Raw genomic sequence first — 17,050 nt, forward strand, 5'->3', positions numbered from 1 at the left:
GAGATGGAGTAAAGGACACACACAAGATGCACCGGAGGCGAGAACTATAGGTAACTCTGGAGCACACAAGTGACATTGGTCAAAAGATGGTTGCAGGCTTCGCTAAACGAGGGAGCAGGTTTTAAGAATGCAGTCCCTAAGCAAACAGGAAGACATATAAGAAAGAATATGTTAACTTTATGCGAGGGTCGGACTGTTTATGGGTAAAAGAATACAATTAACTCGAAAAATAATGGTTTCTTAATAAAAACTTTTATTAAGGCGCATTTCAAGTACATTTCATTAAGTGCATAGCACTTTGAGTGTCAGTTGAACATCTGTAAAAAGAGGCCTCTTCATATTTCGAGAACTAAACCGATTTTTCAATTTTATCCCTTAAACACAAATTCCTCCCTTGTTCATATTAGTGTTCTGGAGCAGGTTTCCCGATAGTTGTATTGATAGTTGACATTCGTCAGCTTAAACTAACAATGTGAAAACCAAGTAAGTTTGAACTGTCACCGATTAAACCACTGGTACAGTTGAAATATCACGAATAAGTCGTCTTGAAGCTCCATGACACAGTCATAATACTCAAGAATGAATTGTATGTTTTTAATTTAAATGTGGAGTATCACATCAATAAAATGGAAGTGGTTGTCTATGAATGCAAGCCGCAGTCTAGCAAACTCATAAACCTAGTTTACTTTAATATGACCTCCATAGTTAAATTGACATTGTTTGCACAAACACTCATTTCTGCGTCACAGAACCAGCAGTGAAATGCCACCATCAGAGGTATCTGTGCACTCACTGTAGATGAAAGAAATCTCGAACATTCTTCCCAACATAAGGTATACCAGTTGGAAGATGCTGTAATAATCCATACAACAATCGTTAGCATTTCATTGGTCTCTACTAAAAATACCCTATTTGCTGAATATCAGCATCTACATTAGTATCAGTACCTAATATCTATAATTAAATACACCATCAAACCTTTTTGGTAAAACAGAGCTTGTACGATAGAAGAAAAAAAAGTTGCCTGAAAAAAGATGTAGTGAAGTAGAAAATAACAAAAAGGGAATTTCCAGCAAAACGATCATAATGACAGAGAAATGTTTAAACTGGTATTTTTGCACTGCAATGACAAATGTCCCCGCTCCCACATCCCAGTTAGTAGCATGAAATACATGTAAAAATTGACCTCTTACATCGAAATATATGTTCCTAAATGCCCGGATATCGAAATTGACAACAATCTAATAATGTTGCCCACAAATAGATATATGAGCACTTGGATAAAGAACCATCAACACCCTCATTCCTTTGTTTCTATCTTAACAATCTTATGTCAAACAAAACGTTTCATATTTTTTGCAGTCAACCTATCGTTTCTCATGTTAAATAAAGATTCACTGCATACAGAACAATCCAGGTGTTAAGCATGCTTGTTACCTCTAGACTGACAACGTTTTCCTTTTCCAGGACACTGTGGGCATGAAGATCAATAAGCAATATTTAGTACTATTAAAAAAAGAAACCTAAATCTACAGTGTCAGAAACACAAGAGAACATTCCCAACACTTAGATGTACATCATAAAAATCAATCAGAGGTCGGTGGCGGCAAAGGTAGGGCACCTTCGAAGCAAATGCTCAGGCAGCATTTCAAATTGGTCTCTTATACCATTGACAACCAGTAATGGTAACACCATTTTAGGCTAGGTCTACTGAGGAATGCGCTGGACTGCTAAAAAACATTATGGTAGCCTTAGCACGCACGTGTTGAATTGCTGAGCCACAACACTAAAATGTTTGAAGAACCATGTTACTATAATGCTTTACAACATTCTCAAGGGGTATGAATTACAGAATTACATTTTCACCTCAAGACATTCCCAGGGACGTTTAAGAATGTCAGCTAGGCAAGTTTGCTGGTTTAGCCATAGGGTTAGGGTTAGGGCCTCACTGCAAACGAAACTGACCTATTTTCAGCCTAACCGTTAGGCTGAAAATAGGTCAGTTTCGTTTGCAGTGAGGATAGTTCAAAAAAAAAAAAAATTATGGCAAAGCAACATTTTTTATCACTGCAGCTCCTAACAGTTGTTGATACAGCCCTTAGTAACAATTTCTAAAAAATGTTGAAGACTATTATTTAAGTTTTAAATATTAGTCATTTACATGCTGCGGATATTTCAAGTGGTAATGAACTTCGTTTATATTTGAAGCACAAATATTTTAAGAGAACATCTGCTTTTCAAACAGTCTGAAAATTTTCAAAAAATGTGTTTAAACAACAGATCACCTAGTAGCATTAATATTTCAGGATTTAAAGAAACAAACATTGCAGCAGCATTGCCACTTTCTTGGACAGCTGGGATTGCTTCGTGTACAAACCATTTCTGGTCATCAATCTTGGGAGTTGCTTTGCACGACGAGAGGCAAGTCAAAAAAAATAAACATGAAAACATTCACTCGGATTGTCTGCATTCTAATGTACATTTTGGCCTGAGAGGCCTCATTTAAGCCTTATATAAGTGGAATAAAATGGAAAATACAAAAGTGATGTATGCAATGCATACACGAAGTTTACTGATGTTGTACAGCATTTCACAAAAATATAGTCTAAATATAAACCATGAGAATGACAAGCAGTAAATATGTATGCAACGTTTTTCAAAGAAAGAAAAACAAGCCTTTTTAATTGAACATGGTATTCATTTAATCACATTGATGAGGAGAAACACTGCTTTTTAATTAAAATAACTTTGTTCCAATTTGAAATCTTTGAGTGATAAAAAATACCCCTAAAAACAGTCAGCAGTTCAATGCGAACATTCATCTGCTAGCCAGGTTTTGATCATTACACATGATTCGTCTTCTTCCAGACCGCTCCATCAGCTTATCAAGGTTCCCAGCAAGCCAGTGAGAAACAGTAACCATACCATGACCTATAAAGTATGACAGCCCTACAAAGAATAAATTAGTCAACATCTATACAACTGTGTTGAAAGGTTTCACCAGGGCATGATAACACTGGAGATGCTAGCATAGTCAGCTTCAAAGAGGTCCGCTTTAAGCCCGGGATCTTCGTGGATGTGCACACCTTCATTTGAGGTCCAGAAGCATGGAAGCAGGATTTTCCAAGTAGGATTTCCACAAATTGGAGAAGCGGGCCATGGTGGCTCCATCAATAATTCTATGGTCAGCTGACCAGCTCACATTTAGGATTTGTGCTCTAATTACTTCACCCTTAGCATTAAATCGAGGCAAAACCTGGTAAAAAGCGAAAACACAGTAAGTAAATGAAAAAGAATAACATCATTTCAACATTAAGATTTATTTGTTAATTGAAACTTCTGTTTTAGTTCTTCCACAGAAGATACAGGATAAATTCTTTTTTTGAAAACAGATGTATATTAACACTTCCTGTAATGATGGGTTGGGGTGACTCGAACAAGGAAATGAGGGACAAAATCTGTACTATCCATTATGATTAGGACAGTGTTTCTTTCCGAGAGTGACAGGTCAGAGAGGAACATAGCCTTACAGCTCAGTGTCAATGTCTTTTCTCCAAAGTTTCAAGTGAAAGTTGTGCTAGTGTACACAGACCAAACCAGTAGCTTGTTTGAAATAGCATTGTGCAACCACTACAACCTGTAGTTCAATTGGCCAAAATGTGAACCGCTTTACACATGTATTCGTTCGAAACCCACTGAAGTAAAAAAAAGAAAACTAAGTTGGCTAGGCTAAAACACGATTCCTACGTTGCTTCGTACAAGAGCAGAGTACAGCACACTTTGTCAGATTTCTTCAATAAAAATGAAAGAGCTACAAAAAGTTGAAATAATGTTTAATACTGAATCACATGCAGTGTTACATTGCGGTTTGTAATAAACCAAGCAAACTCCCAATTGTGTACAGATTACACTACTGCTACTATTAGGACTCCACGTGAAAACACATTTTTTGCTCTGAACTCCTGGGAAGTGGAGTCCGAAGAAATGGTGGAACCGGCCGGACAGCCGAAAGGAGAACTGTTCCTTTAACGCGGAAGAGGAAGACAGGGAGGACACGCCCCCCTGTGACGCGTTGGTATGCCTCAGCGAATCCAACAGGAAGCATTGAGTCACGCCCCCCTGTGACGCACGGTCGAGAGGAGTGGACAAATACCCGGAAGGACAGAGATCGGTGTGTCCCGACACCTGGGAGGAGAAGAGCGAAGAGCGTGGGAGTTACGAGGAGAAGAGCGGAGAGCGTGGGAGTTACGAGGAGGAAGAGCGGAGGAGCGGAGACGAGGAGAAGCAGTGCCAGGAGGCCACCGTTTCCACGAATCGCCCAGCCACGCTCACGGAGGAGTGTGGCTCACACAGGTGCGTCACCGTGTGGCGGGCTGGCTTGGGAGGCGTGGCAACGCCGTGTAAATAGTGTACTTAACGTCTCTTTCCCTACCTGGTTTCCCTTGACCCCCCCTACCTCCTTTCTTCACCTTCGTCCCGTGCACCTGTCTATCACGCTCGGATATAGTTGTGAAGCTCACTCAAGCACTGGTGCCCTCACGTCCTTGGTCCCCCTGGGGTGCAAACAACCAGAACAAACTCTTAGAGTTCTCTCTTTCCTTTTCTGCATGTGGCGTTGGGCGAACACCAAGGACGAGGACCCCGCCGAGACTAGACCGAGGGGAACAAGTCCCAGAAGACACAGAAGACTTACGGAGTCCCTGAACCCGGCAACCCTTGCACGGGAAAGACTTACCCAGAGAAAAAAGAAAACGTTTATACGAATAAAACCTCATTTACCCCATTCAGTTGTACGTGTCCCTCCTTCTGAACCGCCACACATATGAGTTTTATTTAGTCATCCTATGTGTTTAAACTATGCCTTCAATCTGCATTATTACAAAGTCACTACTATATTTTTATTTGCACAAATGATAATCCTATGAGGTACATTAAAACAAAAATACACCTGCTTGCTAGGAAGAACCCGTATGGTTCTATTAAAAACTTATGGAATAGCTTGTTCATTTTTTGATTTACAAATGTTTTTTGCAAGCATCTGGCAATACCAATTGGGCATTTGAATGTTATCTTTTTTCTTCTACATTTTACTTTTGAGACATATGGTTATAACATAAAATGTAAAAAATTACCCATCACACCAGCTTACGAAGGCCATACCCATAGCCTTTGCCAATGTTTGTTTTCTATTCTTAGTGGCTTAAAGCAATGAAATGTTGTATCTTTCCTCCAACCTCTTTGGCCTAATTTGGCATTTTGCCTTTCTTAGGTGGGGACTAAAGGACTCCCATTTCACATCCCATGACACCTCTCCTGTCACCACCATGCTGCTGTTCTCATTCTTCAACCAAATGAAAAGCTTCACACAACACATTGTACCTAATGCGATCACTTTGAACTCTTAAAGGTTTTTAGGTCTCGTGACCTTAAATGCGCGCAAGCGCATTGAGGGAGCGAGAATTCAAGTGCTCGAAATCCTCGTCAAACCAAGGGCTTCTTGCGCTGCGGTTTTCTTAGAGTTCACGTGATTCACGTGAGCAAACAAGCACGCGCATTCACGGCCGCACAGCACATCAAAGGGCTTCGCCCAGCGTGCGCTCTGCGGCTTCTCCTCCCCTAATTGAATCATGGCTGGCCGGCCGTACTTTCAGTTTCCCGGCCGGCCGCTCTTAACGCTTGTTTTATTAAGCGGAAGTAAAAGCGAACGCTTTCTCTGCCGCTGACTTCTTGTTAAAACTTGAGGCATGCTTCAGGATAGAGTATGGCGGCTGCGCATTTCTTTTGTAATGCCTGGTTCACCTAAATCTATCAAAGTATGTGAACAATGGAGCCCGTTGGTTGCAGCCCCTCATCCCTATCCCACCCCCGAGCGCCACGCTTTACACTTGAGCACGGTGCCCGCTTTCAGATTAACAACAGCGGTGCCGCTTTCAGATTAAGAACACGGGCGCCCGCTTTCAAAATTAACAACACCCCCAGGCCGTGTTCCCTCCCACCTTTCCTCCTCCGCAAACTTGATTAACAGGAGGCCATGCTAATCACTGCCTTCTCCCAATGACCTGCAGTTTCCACCCCCTCCCCAATCACCCACAGCAATGCCTATATGCTCGGCTAGTTGGTGACTCTGCTTTCATGTTTAGCGAGCGTCATGTGAAGATCCTGACTACGCAGTTGCCGAACATTTCCAGTTCTTCTAAACAGCGTTAGACTGCGGTTAGACAACAGAGCCGCTTCAGAGTCCATCCTTGTTTTTAATAGATTGCATGGTTTTAGGTTGCTGAGGGTTTATGTATTGGCTGGTCAAGTCAGTTAGTGGCGTAAGAGGTGTAATTGCTTTTGTTATCATTAATTGTGCAGGAACTGTTTGAGTGATCGGTAGAGTGACCTAGAAAACACTTGGGTTGAAAACGAAGACCTGTCACTGGACTTTTAAATAACAGCAGTAAATGCCAGCTTCTACCATGCATTTGTGTTTTATAATTTTTCGAATGTATGCCTCTTTCCCAACTCGTTCCAGCAGTCGATGCATTGGTCCAGCCCATTTTTTATTAAGTCGTTAAGAACTACCCTGAATGTTTTTTTCCACAATAAAGTATTCTAGAAAGTTCAAAACACGTGTGCACATTTAAATGAAGCAGTAATCCTCAAAATGGTGATCAGTAGAAATTACATCATTATCCGTTTAAGAGTAAAAGTTCGTCATCATCTGGGAAGCCACTGCAGAGAGTATATCAACTCAGTGGAATGTTGACTTCTTGAAGTAATGACTTCAAGTGATAAAGGTGGAGTTCATTTTGAAGCTCAATCTCACCCCCAAAGCTCTTCTCTCAGCTGCACTTTAAACTCCCACCCCACACCAATATTCTAACGAGTTTGAGCTATTGGCATTGTGAATGACAATGCCTTTTATTTATGTTTACGTTTTTGAAGCAAATAAAACGCATGGTCATTTAAAACGCCAATAGCTTAAACTCATGTTAATGCGAGACCTATTGCATTGCAAATGCTTGTTATTTATTAAGATACATCAGCACAAAACTTCTTAGCCCCGAAGTACTACGCCAAGAAAAGACAGCTGCCTATTTGTACTTTATGCTAGGTTACAACACTTCTTTGATTGATTAGAATTTTATGATAAGAAAAGACATACCACAAGATGCCACCATAAAAAAAGGCACTCTATGGTGAATTAGAACTGTTGCAAGCATTTAAATGCTTTACAAACCAACCTGCATCTTTCCAATGGCTCCGATTGCTACTTCAGGGGGAAGAATCACTGGCTTTGTGTAGGTGCCACCAATCTGTGAAAAAAGGCTCGTGTTAATTACAAATACTTTTGAATTGCACTAACATTCTTCGATTATTCAACCCTTTAAGAAGGTGGTCTAATATTCAGGTTTTGTTATTGGCAAATCAAACAAGTAGGGTATGGCACAACACATTTATTTCTGTTCATAGTGTTTTCATAACCATGCTTCAATTAATTGTAGACAAACAATGATGTAACAGTAAAACACTATCAGTTACCATCTATAGAACGTCATCCATTCACGCACAAGTTTGCCGCAAATGAGGAAATGTAGAAAAAGGCACTGCAGTAAATTTAGTCACAACTGACTGGAAGAAGTGAGGCTTTGTCCCATTTTGAAAAGCCTAGTATGGATTGCAAAGGGGCTCTTAGTGAGCTCCAACATTTAAAATTAATCTAAAATCTTTAGCAAAGCTCGCCAGGAATTATAGAATTTGGTTTAACTCATATGTAGATTGTAAGCAAGATATCATTTTTGTTCTAGTTGTGTCAGCCTCTGGTAGATCACCTGTAGGCTTCCCTAAATCATGCTCTGCGCATTTGATTTACCACACTGACATATACATTTCCTTTAAGATCATGTCTCAAAACTTGCACCAATAGCATGGGAGTTAAATGTCATAGGTGGGTTTCAATTGTCATTTACACCACCCACATATAACAAAAATGCATGGCTGCCAGGAGTACCACTTTGCTCTAATTGGTCCATAGATTAAAAGAACTCCAGCGATACATGAAAATAAACAAATATTTGTATATATTAATAGGTTGCCCTAATGTGTGTCATAAGCCTGCAGGGCTTAATACATATGTATTAACAAAGTACACCACATATTGGAAATAACATGCCCTTACAATAACTATATCCAAAAGCTGTTATGGTGTAGTTTGAACTATATTTTCCATTATCAGGCGTGCATGTAATTAAAACCATTATTTTATATCTCCACTAGGGAAAATGTTAGCAAAGTAATTCAAAGTTACATTCCACTCAGTATTAAAATTCTACTTTCATGGTGAAAGGACTTTCTTAATAACATTAGTGGAAAACATAACCTTAACAAAAATATACTTTGGGTTACCAGCTTAGAACCAGTGTTTCCACTCATCTTCCATCCAGAAATGTGCGTAATTTGCTTTTACATGATTACGCAAATGTTTGGGGAAATTATGCGCAATTAGGCAAAATGTAAATCCGTCATTTAGCAATATTTAATGCAAACTGCATCCTAACCTAATGTTTTTAAAGCAAGGACACATTTTGTGTTGAAAATATAGAGTGAACAGAAGTGGTGCAGGACAATAGCTGATCGTGTTGAGACTGTTTGAGCCATTTGTATGCACTTACAGGAGACGTTTACCATGCCTGGCCCGTTATTATGAGACGTGGCATAAAGATGCAATTTTGGGAATTTCACATAACATGGAGTTTCTGAAATTACGCCAACATCATTTCAATTTCACCTAGGCCTGCGAAATAGAATCCTAACTGGAGTGAACAACCCTGCTCTCCAAAGGTCAATGGCCTGGCCTTTAGATCTAAGAAGGCATAGGTGTTTTCAACAACTTGCCGATTAACACTGATTTGGCTTACGGGAGTGGGACAGGAACAATGGACAGAAGGAGTACAGTTTTTACAATACAGCTTTGGACATAGAGATGCCAAATAAGGCTAACAGCAACTGCTCCCATTCATTCTTTGGGCCCTCCTAAACTGTCTGGCAGGGGGAAAACAGGTTTGGGCCACAACAGATGAAGAGATCGCACCTATAGAGGGATTGGTTTAGGCTGCGCCAGAGTCTCTTATGATGGAAGAAGGGAAAAGGTATTTTAGAATTAGAGTTTTCGGGAATTTGGACAGTAAAGCAAAGAGGAAGTTGGACTTTGGGTGATAAAGTAGACAAGATTGTGTAGGACACTGGCTAGGGCACAGGATAAAACTGGCAGCTCATTAGCGCCTCCTTAGAACACTGCTTAACCTGGGAATAACACACAAGAGAAAATAAGATTACTGGAAGAAAAGGAAACTGACAAAGGGACTGGACTTGCTATCAACAGGTCAGGCAGCTGCCCAACTGTTTGCCTCCTCAAGGGACACAAAAAGAAGAAGGATATTCGACTCCAAGACATTCAAACTGACCACAGAACGGAACACTGCCGGAGCCCAAGAGATTTGTCCACTGTGAAGACCTAGGGAATGCAAGAATGACCAGAGAGAACTATTCAGCCATTTTTGCCACAACCAGAGAACCAGGACAAGGTTCATAGACTTGTGCAGGAAGGATGCTTTCTAGGCAGGGAGGATATCTCAATTTGGCCAGCTCACAGCTTTTTGCTGCACGGTTCAGTGGGACCGCACAGTAAAAGTATCTTGCCTTGCAGAGTTCTGCCTCGCTACAACTTCAGTTCTGCCCCGCTGGAGGATTCTGAGGACCAAAACAGTGGCTACATTGGAAGGTAAAACATGGGACTGGGGCAAGCAGCGGGTCTACCAAAGTGGTGCAGCTACAAAATCAAGCTTTGTGTTGTGCTGGACTTTTGGCCCCAAAACGAATGGCTTTAGAGGGAACTCGATGATGTATGAGACTTGAAAATGTAAAACCTTGTAATTGGATAGCAGACAACTGTCTGCAAATATGCAACAGAAGTGTACACCAGGAAGGGTGAACAAAGGATTATCCAAGCAGGTACATTATTACTGTAATAATAACTGCAGTAATCTGGCCAACTGAATACTCTCTAGCAGCACGACGTTCACTAGGGTAATTTTGAAAGTCGTTTGGCCAAAGTTACAAAGTAGTGCTGAACAACTAACGCTTGGCCTTTAGTAAAGTATCTATACCTAGCTAAACCTGTTCTACAGAAGAATTTATGGTAGGTCATATTGGACCATAAAAAATATCTGGAACACCACTTTTTGCGACAAACTGAACAAGGACTGGTTTTTATCACAAGGAGCATGTGAGCCTCCGACCTTGCATTGTCAACTACGTCAGCCTGAGGAAAATCAGCACCTTCTTCACATTGTGGAAGTCTTGTGGTGCTTTTTCCCAGAAGCGAAAATGGTCAAGGAAATAATCGCAATGTTTTATTAGTTCGGAAAAACAACATTGTGAACCCACATGAAATCCTAAATGAACTGTCTTCCAAGACCTAAGCTCATGTCTCAAATTTAATCCGGCTGGCCCGCAAGCAAAACTGCAGGATAGGCGAGATTTGAGCTTCTGCACAACTGTTTTAGTGAAAATTGATTCTTACTGAGGAGTAAGACACTTTTGCTGTCTGGCAAGGTTACTTCCCGTCAGCATACCGAATCCCAGATACCCTGCTCTGGTGATAATACTCGCACCGAGGATTAATACAGGGGTATTTATAAGACTATCCTACACATGTTCTCATATTTCTCTCAGGACTCCTTTCCAAGAAAAGAAATCCCTTGACAGATAGCCTATTTAGTATCACTATGGGCTGCTCAATGGAACCCAAAGCCATACACTCCTTTAGCTCAGTAGCAAACAGCAATTATTTCAGGGAAATGCAGATGATTTAGTCCAGGGCTTTTCAGCTGCCAGGTAATTCCAAGCTTAGAAAGATAGCACTAAAGAAAGATGTAGATCGCCTAGACCAGATACATACCTCAGCCTGAAAGCTGTAAGCTTAACTAGCTCTAGAATCAAGTCTTGCTAGACGGATTCAAACACAGGCCACAATGCCCCCCACTCTCTCCAAGAAGGTATATTCATTCTTCAGTTCAGACTTGAAATGAGGGACAGTGAGTACAACATAGAGAGATAAAGAGAACTTGCTAGCCTGTTATTAATGGGCACCCCACAGTAACCCCCTAATTATTCCTAATGTGCTCTACTCCCTTGTTTACTTCAGAATTATATAAGCAAGCAGATGAGGCTTGGCTTATGATCAAAGAACTCCCAGAAGATATGCCATGTCCAGTTCAGGACCGCAGTGGTCTCCCATTCTGAGCAACTACTATGTCAACTTAAAAACCATTTCCATATGTTGTAGAAAAGCAGCACGAGAGAAACCTGCTGTAACCTAGGCCACTCAGAGGCCATTGGGAATGGGGTGTCTTCCCCCTGGAACCTTGTTAATAGGTCCCAGATAAGTTCTCATCTCCCCCATTCCTCAATTGAGAGAGAATTCCTTTGAAACTCCAAAGCACAGAAGAGCTCCAGAATACCTTCTCTGCAATTCTTTAAATGTGTTTCTCTGTATAATCAAGCCTGTAATCCTGGCTAAAGTACAAAAACCTAACCTTTTCATAATGTTTTCTGAAAATGAGATAAACTGCAGTGAACAGTCTGTTTGTAAGAGGTTGCATCCATATGCCTCTGTGCACCCGCTTTACAATTCTAATAGCCACTAGACAAGAGATTATAAAGGTTCCACTCACAACTCCCCAAAACGGAGTGCCTTGGAGTCTTTGAGGATAACCAGGACAGTTTATTTTCAATCATTGAAAAGAGATTGTACAGAGAAAAGTGGATGTTTGCCTTTATAGGACACTAGTGAACATAAAGGACTACACTTGTGATCACTGGGCAACTATTACAGTTATTTGTAATCCTAATCTTGAACGCTCTTATTAACTTTAACACAAACATTATTCTGCATCAAATGCTGTATATAAAACGTTGACTTACTCGTCCAGCAAGGCCACCATCAGCAAGCATGTTTTTTTATAAGACATTTAGCCTACAAAACTAACTATGTAACCTATATTGATCATGTTGAGGAAAACTTCAGTACTCTTACTTTGGTTAGGAGTATGTATTTATTAAAAACCGTAGTGGCCACATCAAAATTGGGCAGTCATCTACCTGAAATTCACCAAGGACAGAAGCGTCCTGAGAGATGGTGACACGAACATTTATACCCAATTTGAGAAGCTTTCTACAGTAGGATCAAATAGACTTACAGTTTGATTTTCTAAAAAGCATGTGCAGGTATGACCTTAAGTGAAACAGAGAAACTCAAAGCAAATGGCCTTTGAAAATAACTACAAAGAAACAGGGCGTTTTTCACAAATTCACGCTTCAGGTGCGAAGATGCAGATCTCAACGAGCTCCAAAGCATGAGCTTCCTATGTAGGATGTTGTCGGTCAATGCCCTCAAAGTGGGGTTTTTGCACTTCCTAAATAAAATTAGTACGGTGGAAAAGTATGCATTTTTTGGCCTGCCTGTAATTTTTAGTAAGGGTAGATCAAAGCATCTGTAAAGGAGCTGCTGGTGGCTTAACTAAATACATTCTTGTCAAAATCACTAGTCATCGATCCACGACACTAACTACGTGACCTGTAAAGTGTGAAGTGGAGATGCCTTGGGATTGAGTGTTGGCAAGTCTCAGGCTCAGTATTATAGATTGAGTGAAAGTGATGCCCTAAACTGGAGTTTACCCATCAGCAATCCTCTTCCCCCACCTTAGCCACAGATCAGCTCACTACGACCATGTGTCAACCTCCCCCACAAATCACTTAAAATCACTACCCTACCAGTCCCTATGTGAGCAGATATGGGTAATTTTTTATAGAAGAGGGGAAGTTAAAGGGGTAGAAATATTCAGGAAATACTATTCTAGTGGCCATGTGTTGCTCTGCTGCAATTTAGTCTTCAACACTAATCAAATGAACTGCAATAAAATCAACTTAGCTGTGCGTGTACACAAACCACCCCCCTCTGCCCCCCCCCAAGAATTAAGAGCTCTAAATGAATAAGCTAGACCATTAATGAGTGAGAAAGCAAGAATTTAAGAGAAAATCAATTTAGTAAATATCAGCATCAATAGACCGGACTTTGCTGAAGTAGGCGGCTCCTTCAGCCAATTCTCAGCAACAAGCCAACCAACGATGTAGGCTTTTGCACTCCTTAATCAGCAAGTAATGTTCACTCCGGACTACTTGGGACTTTGCTGCCTTTTTCCCTATTTACAGGAGGCAGATTTTATGTTTGTACAACCCAATTTGAATTCTCTGAAATACTGTCAGGTCATTTATCTTTGCTCCAATTTAATGACTTCCTTTGACAGCACTACCTTTGACATCCCCCTCTCTCTTATTCCTCCATGAGCCGTTGGTATTTCCTCTCCTCTCCCGCTAAGAAAGTATATTATGCACATCTGATATTACAGGTCTTGGACAATGTGTAAATCCTTCCCCTCATGAACTTTTCAAGCTTGAAGCATGGATAGAGGGTTTGGATTTTGAACAACAAGACTGAGAACTGCAACAGTAACAATCAGGGATGGATCTTAGATTATATTACCGGTCCCTGCATGAATCCTGGGTTCCTTCTCCTGGCCGAAATATACAGTCACCATAATCTATTTATAGATTCGTTTTACATCGATAAGCACTGCTAAATGTGTTACAAGTACTGGAAGAACTATTTATCACATGGACCTTTTTTATCGGATGTACTTACCTGCAAATGCACAGCTGGACCAAGCACAATAAAAGAACTTCAACAACTGTGGTCAAGTGTAGATAATAAACTAGATGTTTTTCCATCTCATCCCCAACATGGCCCTCGTATGCTTGCTTCCCATTTATCTAGAGGTTATAAACTGTTGTGTCCATCTCACTTTCTATGTGTCTACTGTGTTGTGTCAATTAGAAGTTGCAGCTGACTGGAAGCAACAGAAGCAAGTGGTGTCATTGGGTCTCCAAGGTAAAAGAAATGCCTTAATCTCTCACTAAGACGTTACAACAACGTTGTTACACTGCTCATTTTACCAGGAAAAAAACGGAGTCTGCAACTTGAAAATATGCTTGGAAGCGAGCAACAGAATAAAGTTTCTAGCAAGAAAAAACTGTAACCCACAGAATGATGGATTACATGAGTCCTAGTTCCCCCCGAATCAGGCATGGTGGGATAACAAGACTATCTAAAACAGCTCAATGCGGTCAGATGACTGAAATGTACTTGCCTAGAAAGAGTACAGAAGAAGATGCCGAGTAGTTATAATGGAGAGCTAAACTACAGAAGTGTCAACAGATTGTGAGGACCCTCCAACCTGGCTCCCATTCTGCATAGCTCGATGCAAGAGAGGTAGGATGTGACTAGCTGTTTCCAAGAACATAAGAGGTCCCCTGGTTAGTGAAATACAGAGCGGCAGAAAGGGGGGAAATAAGTTAAACACAAAAAAACAACCAAAGACAGACACCTGGTATGCTTGGGGTGTTGCTGGAATTATCTGGAGAGAGTAACTTTGCTTTATACATTATCTTTATTTGTTGCGTTATAAATGTTTCTATTTGTCCCAAGAATATGTGTATGTGAAGTACAATACTTATAAAAAAAATAAAAAGACTCATAAATAGAAGACTGAATACATTTTCTGATAAATTCTTCTAGTAAGGTTGGGTTATTGATTATGGTGGCTTAAGTAAGACTACTTATGTAATATGTAATAAAAATGTATGGGAGGTATACCATTGTAAATCAATAGAGTAGGCAGGTCGTTTTTTGTCTTTAGCTCCCTCCATTGGGTGATTGAACTGCTGACGATTGCTGTGCAGTAAATACATCACCCATTGTTATCTCAATTTCGATGGGATAATCACAAATATTGGTATTTCGCTTTGGCAGGAGAGTGTCTCTTGGGAGCCTCCTCAGCACTCCCTCATAGGAGAAAACTATAAAAATGAACTCTTTTGTTGATAATCAAAGCATCAATGAGCAATCAGGAGGGTCCAGCAGACAATCAGCAACAAGTTCTAAAGGCGCCTTTTTCCATTTATCCAAAATGTATAGGCCATGGATGCATATCTAGATCAACAAGCATTGGCATAGCCAATAGGCCTCGCATTTGGGACCTTGTAAGTGTTTAGCCATGCAACAGTTGGTGTTATTGCACCAAGGATATTCTGCTGCATAACTAAATACTTATAGGGTCCAAAAAGCGGGACCTATTGGCTATGCCAATGCTGGTTTGTTTTTTGTTGCTGTTTTGTTTAAATTGCCAGATCTACAATAGCTGGACATGGTTTTTGTTAACAGTTCTTAGCATCAAATAAACTTGTTTTCATTGCTCTGAATGTTTTTTCCATTCTGGTTGTAGGAAGCAGTCATTCCCGGGGGTGTGGGGGCTGCCCATGTGCCAAACTTTGCAAATGAGAAAAAGCCTGGTGCATGCGCAATTTACAAGTGTGGAGTGAGTGAGCCACAGGCAGCATGACTCACTCACACAGGAGTTCCTGCACTGCACCTGCATACTCAGCATGGTTTAAGGAATCCCGACCCACTCCCTCCCAGGCATCGAACACATATTTACCAAGAAACTCTGAGAAGAGCCGGTCTGCTGCACTTATGGCTGGTGGTGTGTGTGCCTGGTGAAAGCGTGCACTGACGGCTGGTGGTGTGTGTACCTGGTGGAAATGTGCACTGATGGCTGGTGGTGTGTGTGTGTGCCTGGTGGAAGCGTGCACTGACGGCTGGTGGTGTGTGTGCCTGATGGAAGCGTGCACTGACTGCTGGTGGTGTGTGTGCCTGGTGGAAGCGTGCATTGACGGCTGGTGGTGTGTGTGCCTGGTGGAAGCATGCACTGATGGCTGGTGGTGTGTGTGCCTGGTGGGAAAGCGTGCACTGACGGCTGGTGGTGTGTGCCTGGTGGAAGCGTGCACTGACGGCCGGTGGTGTGGCTGGTGGTGTGTGTGCCTGCTGGAAGCGTGCACTGACGGCTGGTGGTGTGTGTGCTTGGTGGAAAAGCGTGCACTGACGGCTGGTGGTGTGTGTGCCTGGTGGAAAAGCGTGCACTGATGGCTGGTGGTGTGTGTGCCTGGTGGAAGAATGCACTGACGGCTGGTGGTGTGTGTGCCTGGTGGAAGCGTGCACTGACGGCTGGTGGTGTGTGCGCCTGGTGGAAGCGTGCACTGACGGCTGGTGGTGTGTGTGCCTGGTGGAAGCGTGCACTGACGGCTGGTGCGGTGTGTGCCTGGTGGAAAAGCGTGGACTGACGGCTGGTGGTGTGTGTGCCTGGTGGAAAAGCGTGCACTGACGGCTGGTGGTGTGTGTGCCTGGTGGAAGCGTGCACTGACGGCTGGTGGTGTGTGTGCCTGGTGGAAGCAGGAGCATTCACAGCAATAGAAGACACAAATGAAACTGACGAAGAGGGAGGGGGAGAGGGGAGTGCGAGCAGAGGAGCCTGATAACACCAATAAAAACACATGGCAGCTGTGCACGTGCACGCGCTCGTGAACGCAAGCCGGAGGCCAGCCAAAGCCTCTGGTAGCACTTTTAAAAGCCACTTACTAAATGTCTCGAAGAGACAGCATGTGCGGTCTCAGGCGAGACCTAAAAATGTGTAAACACTTATAGGTGGAGCTCTGCCATCAGCACAGCAGTCACTTGGGATGGCTAACTTCCTATTCCAGTGCCAGTCTATTGCAGAGTGTTACATATTCACCAAACATTGGGAACTTGGGGGGAAAAAAATAGTGATTTAAGGTATCAGTGCAATACCCGAGGCTACAGACTAAAGGGTGCAACTAGATTTAAACAATCTAGGAATGTTCAAGTTGGCTTACCATGCAAGAAGAAAATTAACCTTTGTCTTGCTGTTGACATGACATGAGCCTCACTGCCAGTTGCAAGAAGACTTCACGTGTCACAAGGTTGCTTTGTTTTCTGTGATTTTCTACAAATCCTATGAGCTCTAATATTTCTTGTTAGTATCTTGCTATAAACCCCAAGACATGTTCAACAGATGTGCTTTGCTATCCTTCA

At 41.8% G+C, this 17,050-nt stretch overlaps 1 protein-coding gene across 1 annotated transcript in view; it reads right to left on the reverse strand.

Annotated features, from left to right (window-relative positions):
- Positions 1-230: 230 nt before the first annotated feature.
- The window catches only part of DBT (dihydrolipoamide branched chain transacylase E2), a 182,061-nt gene continuing 165,241 nt past the window's right edge, over positions 231-17,050 (reverse strand). The window contains exons 10-11 of the mRNA XM_078644489.1: positions 7,230-7,301; positions 231-3,256 (exon numbers count right to left, since the gene is read on the reverse strand). Of these exons, the coding sequence (XP_078500615.1) occupies positions 3,089-3,256; positions 7,230-7,301 (240 nt within the window). The 3' untranslated portion in view covers positions 231-3,088. The remainder of the gene's footprint in view (positions 3,257-7,229; positions 7,302-17,050) is intronic.

Source organism: Lissotriton helveticus, chromosome 1_1 (assembly GCF_964261635.1).
Source record: "Lissotriton helveticus chromosome 1_1, aLisHel1.1, whole genome shotgun sequence".
Lineage (NCBI taxonomy): Eukaryota > Metazoa > Chordata > Amphibia > Caudata > Salamandridae > Lissotriton > Lissotriton helveticus.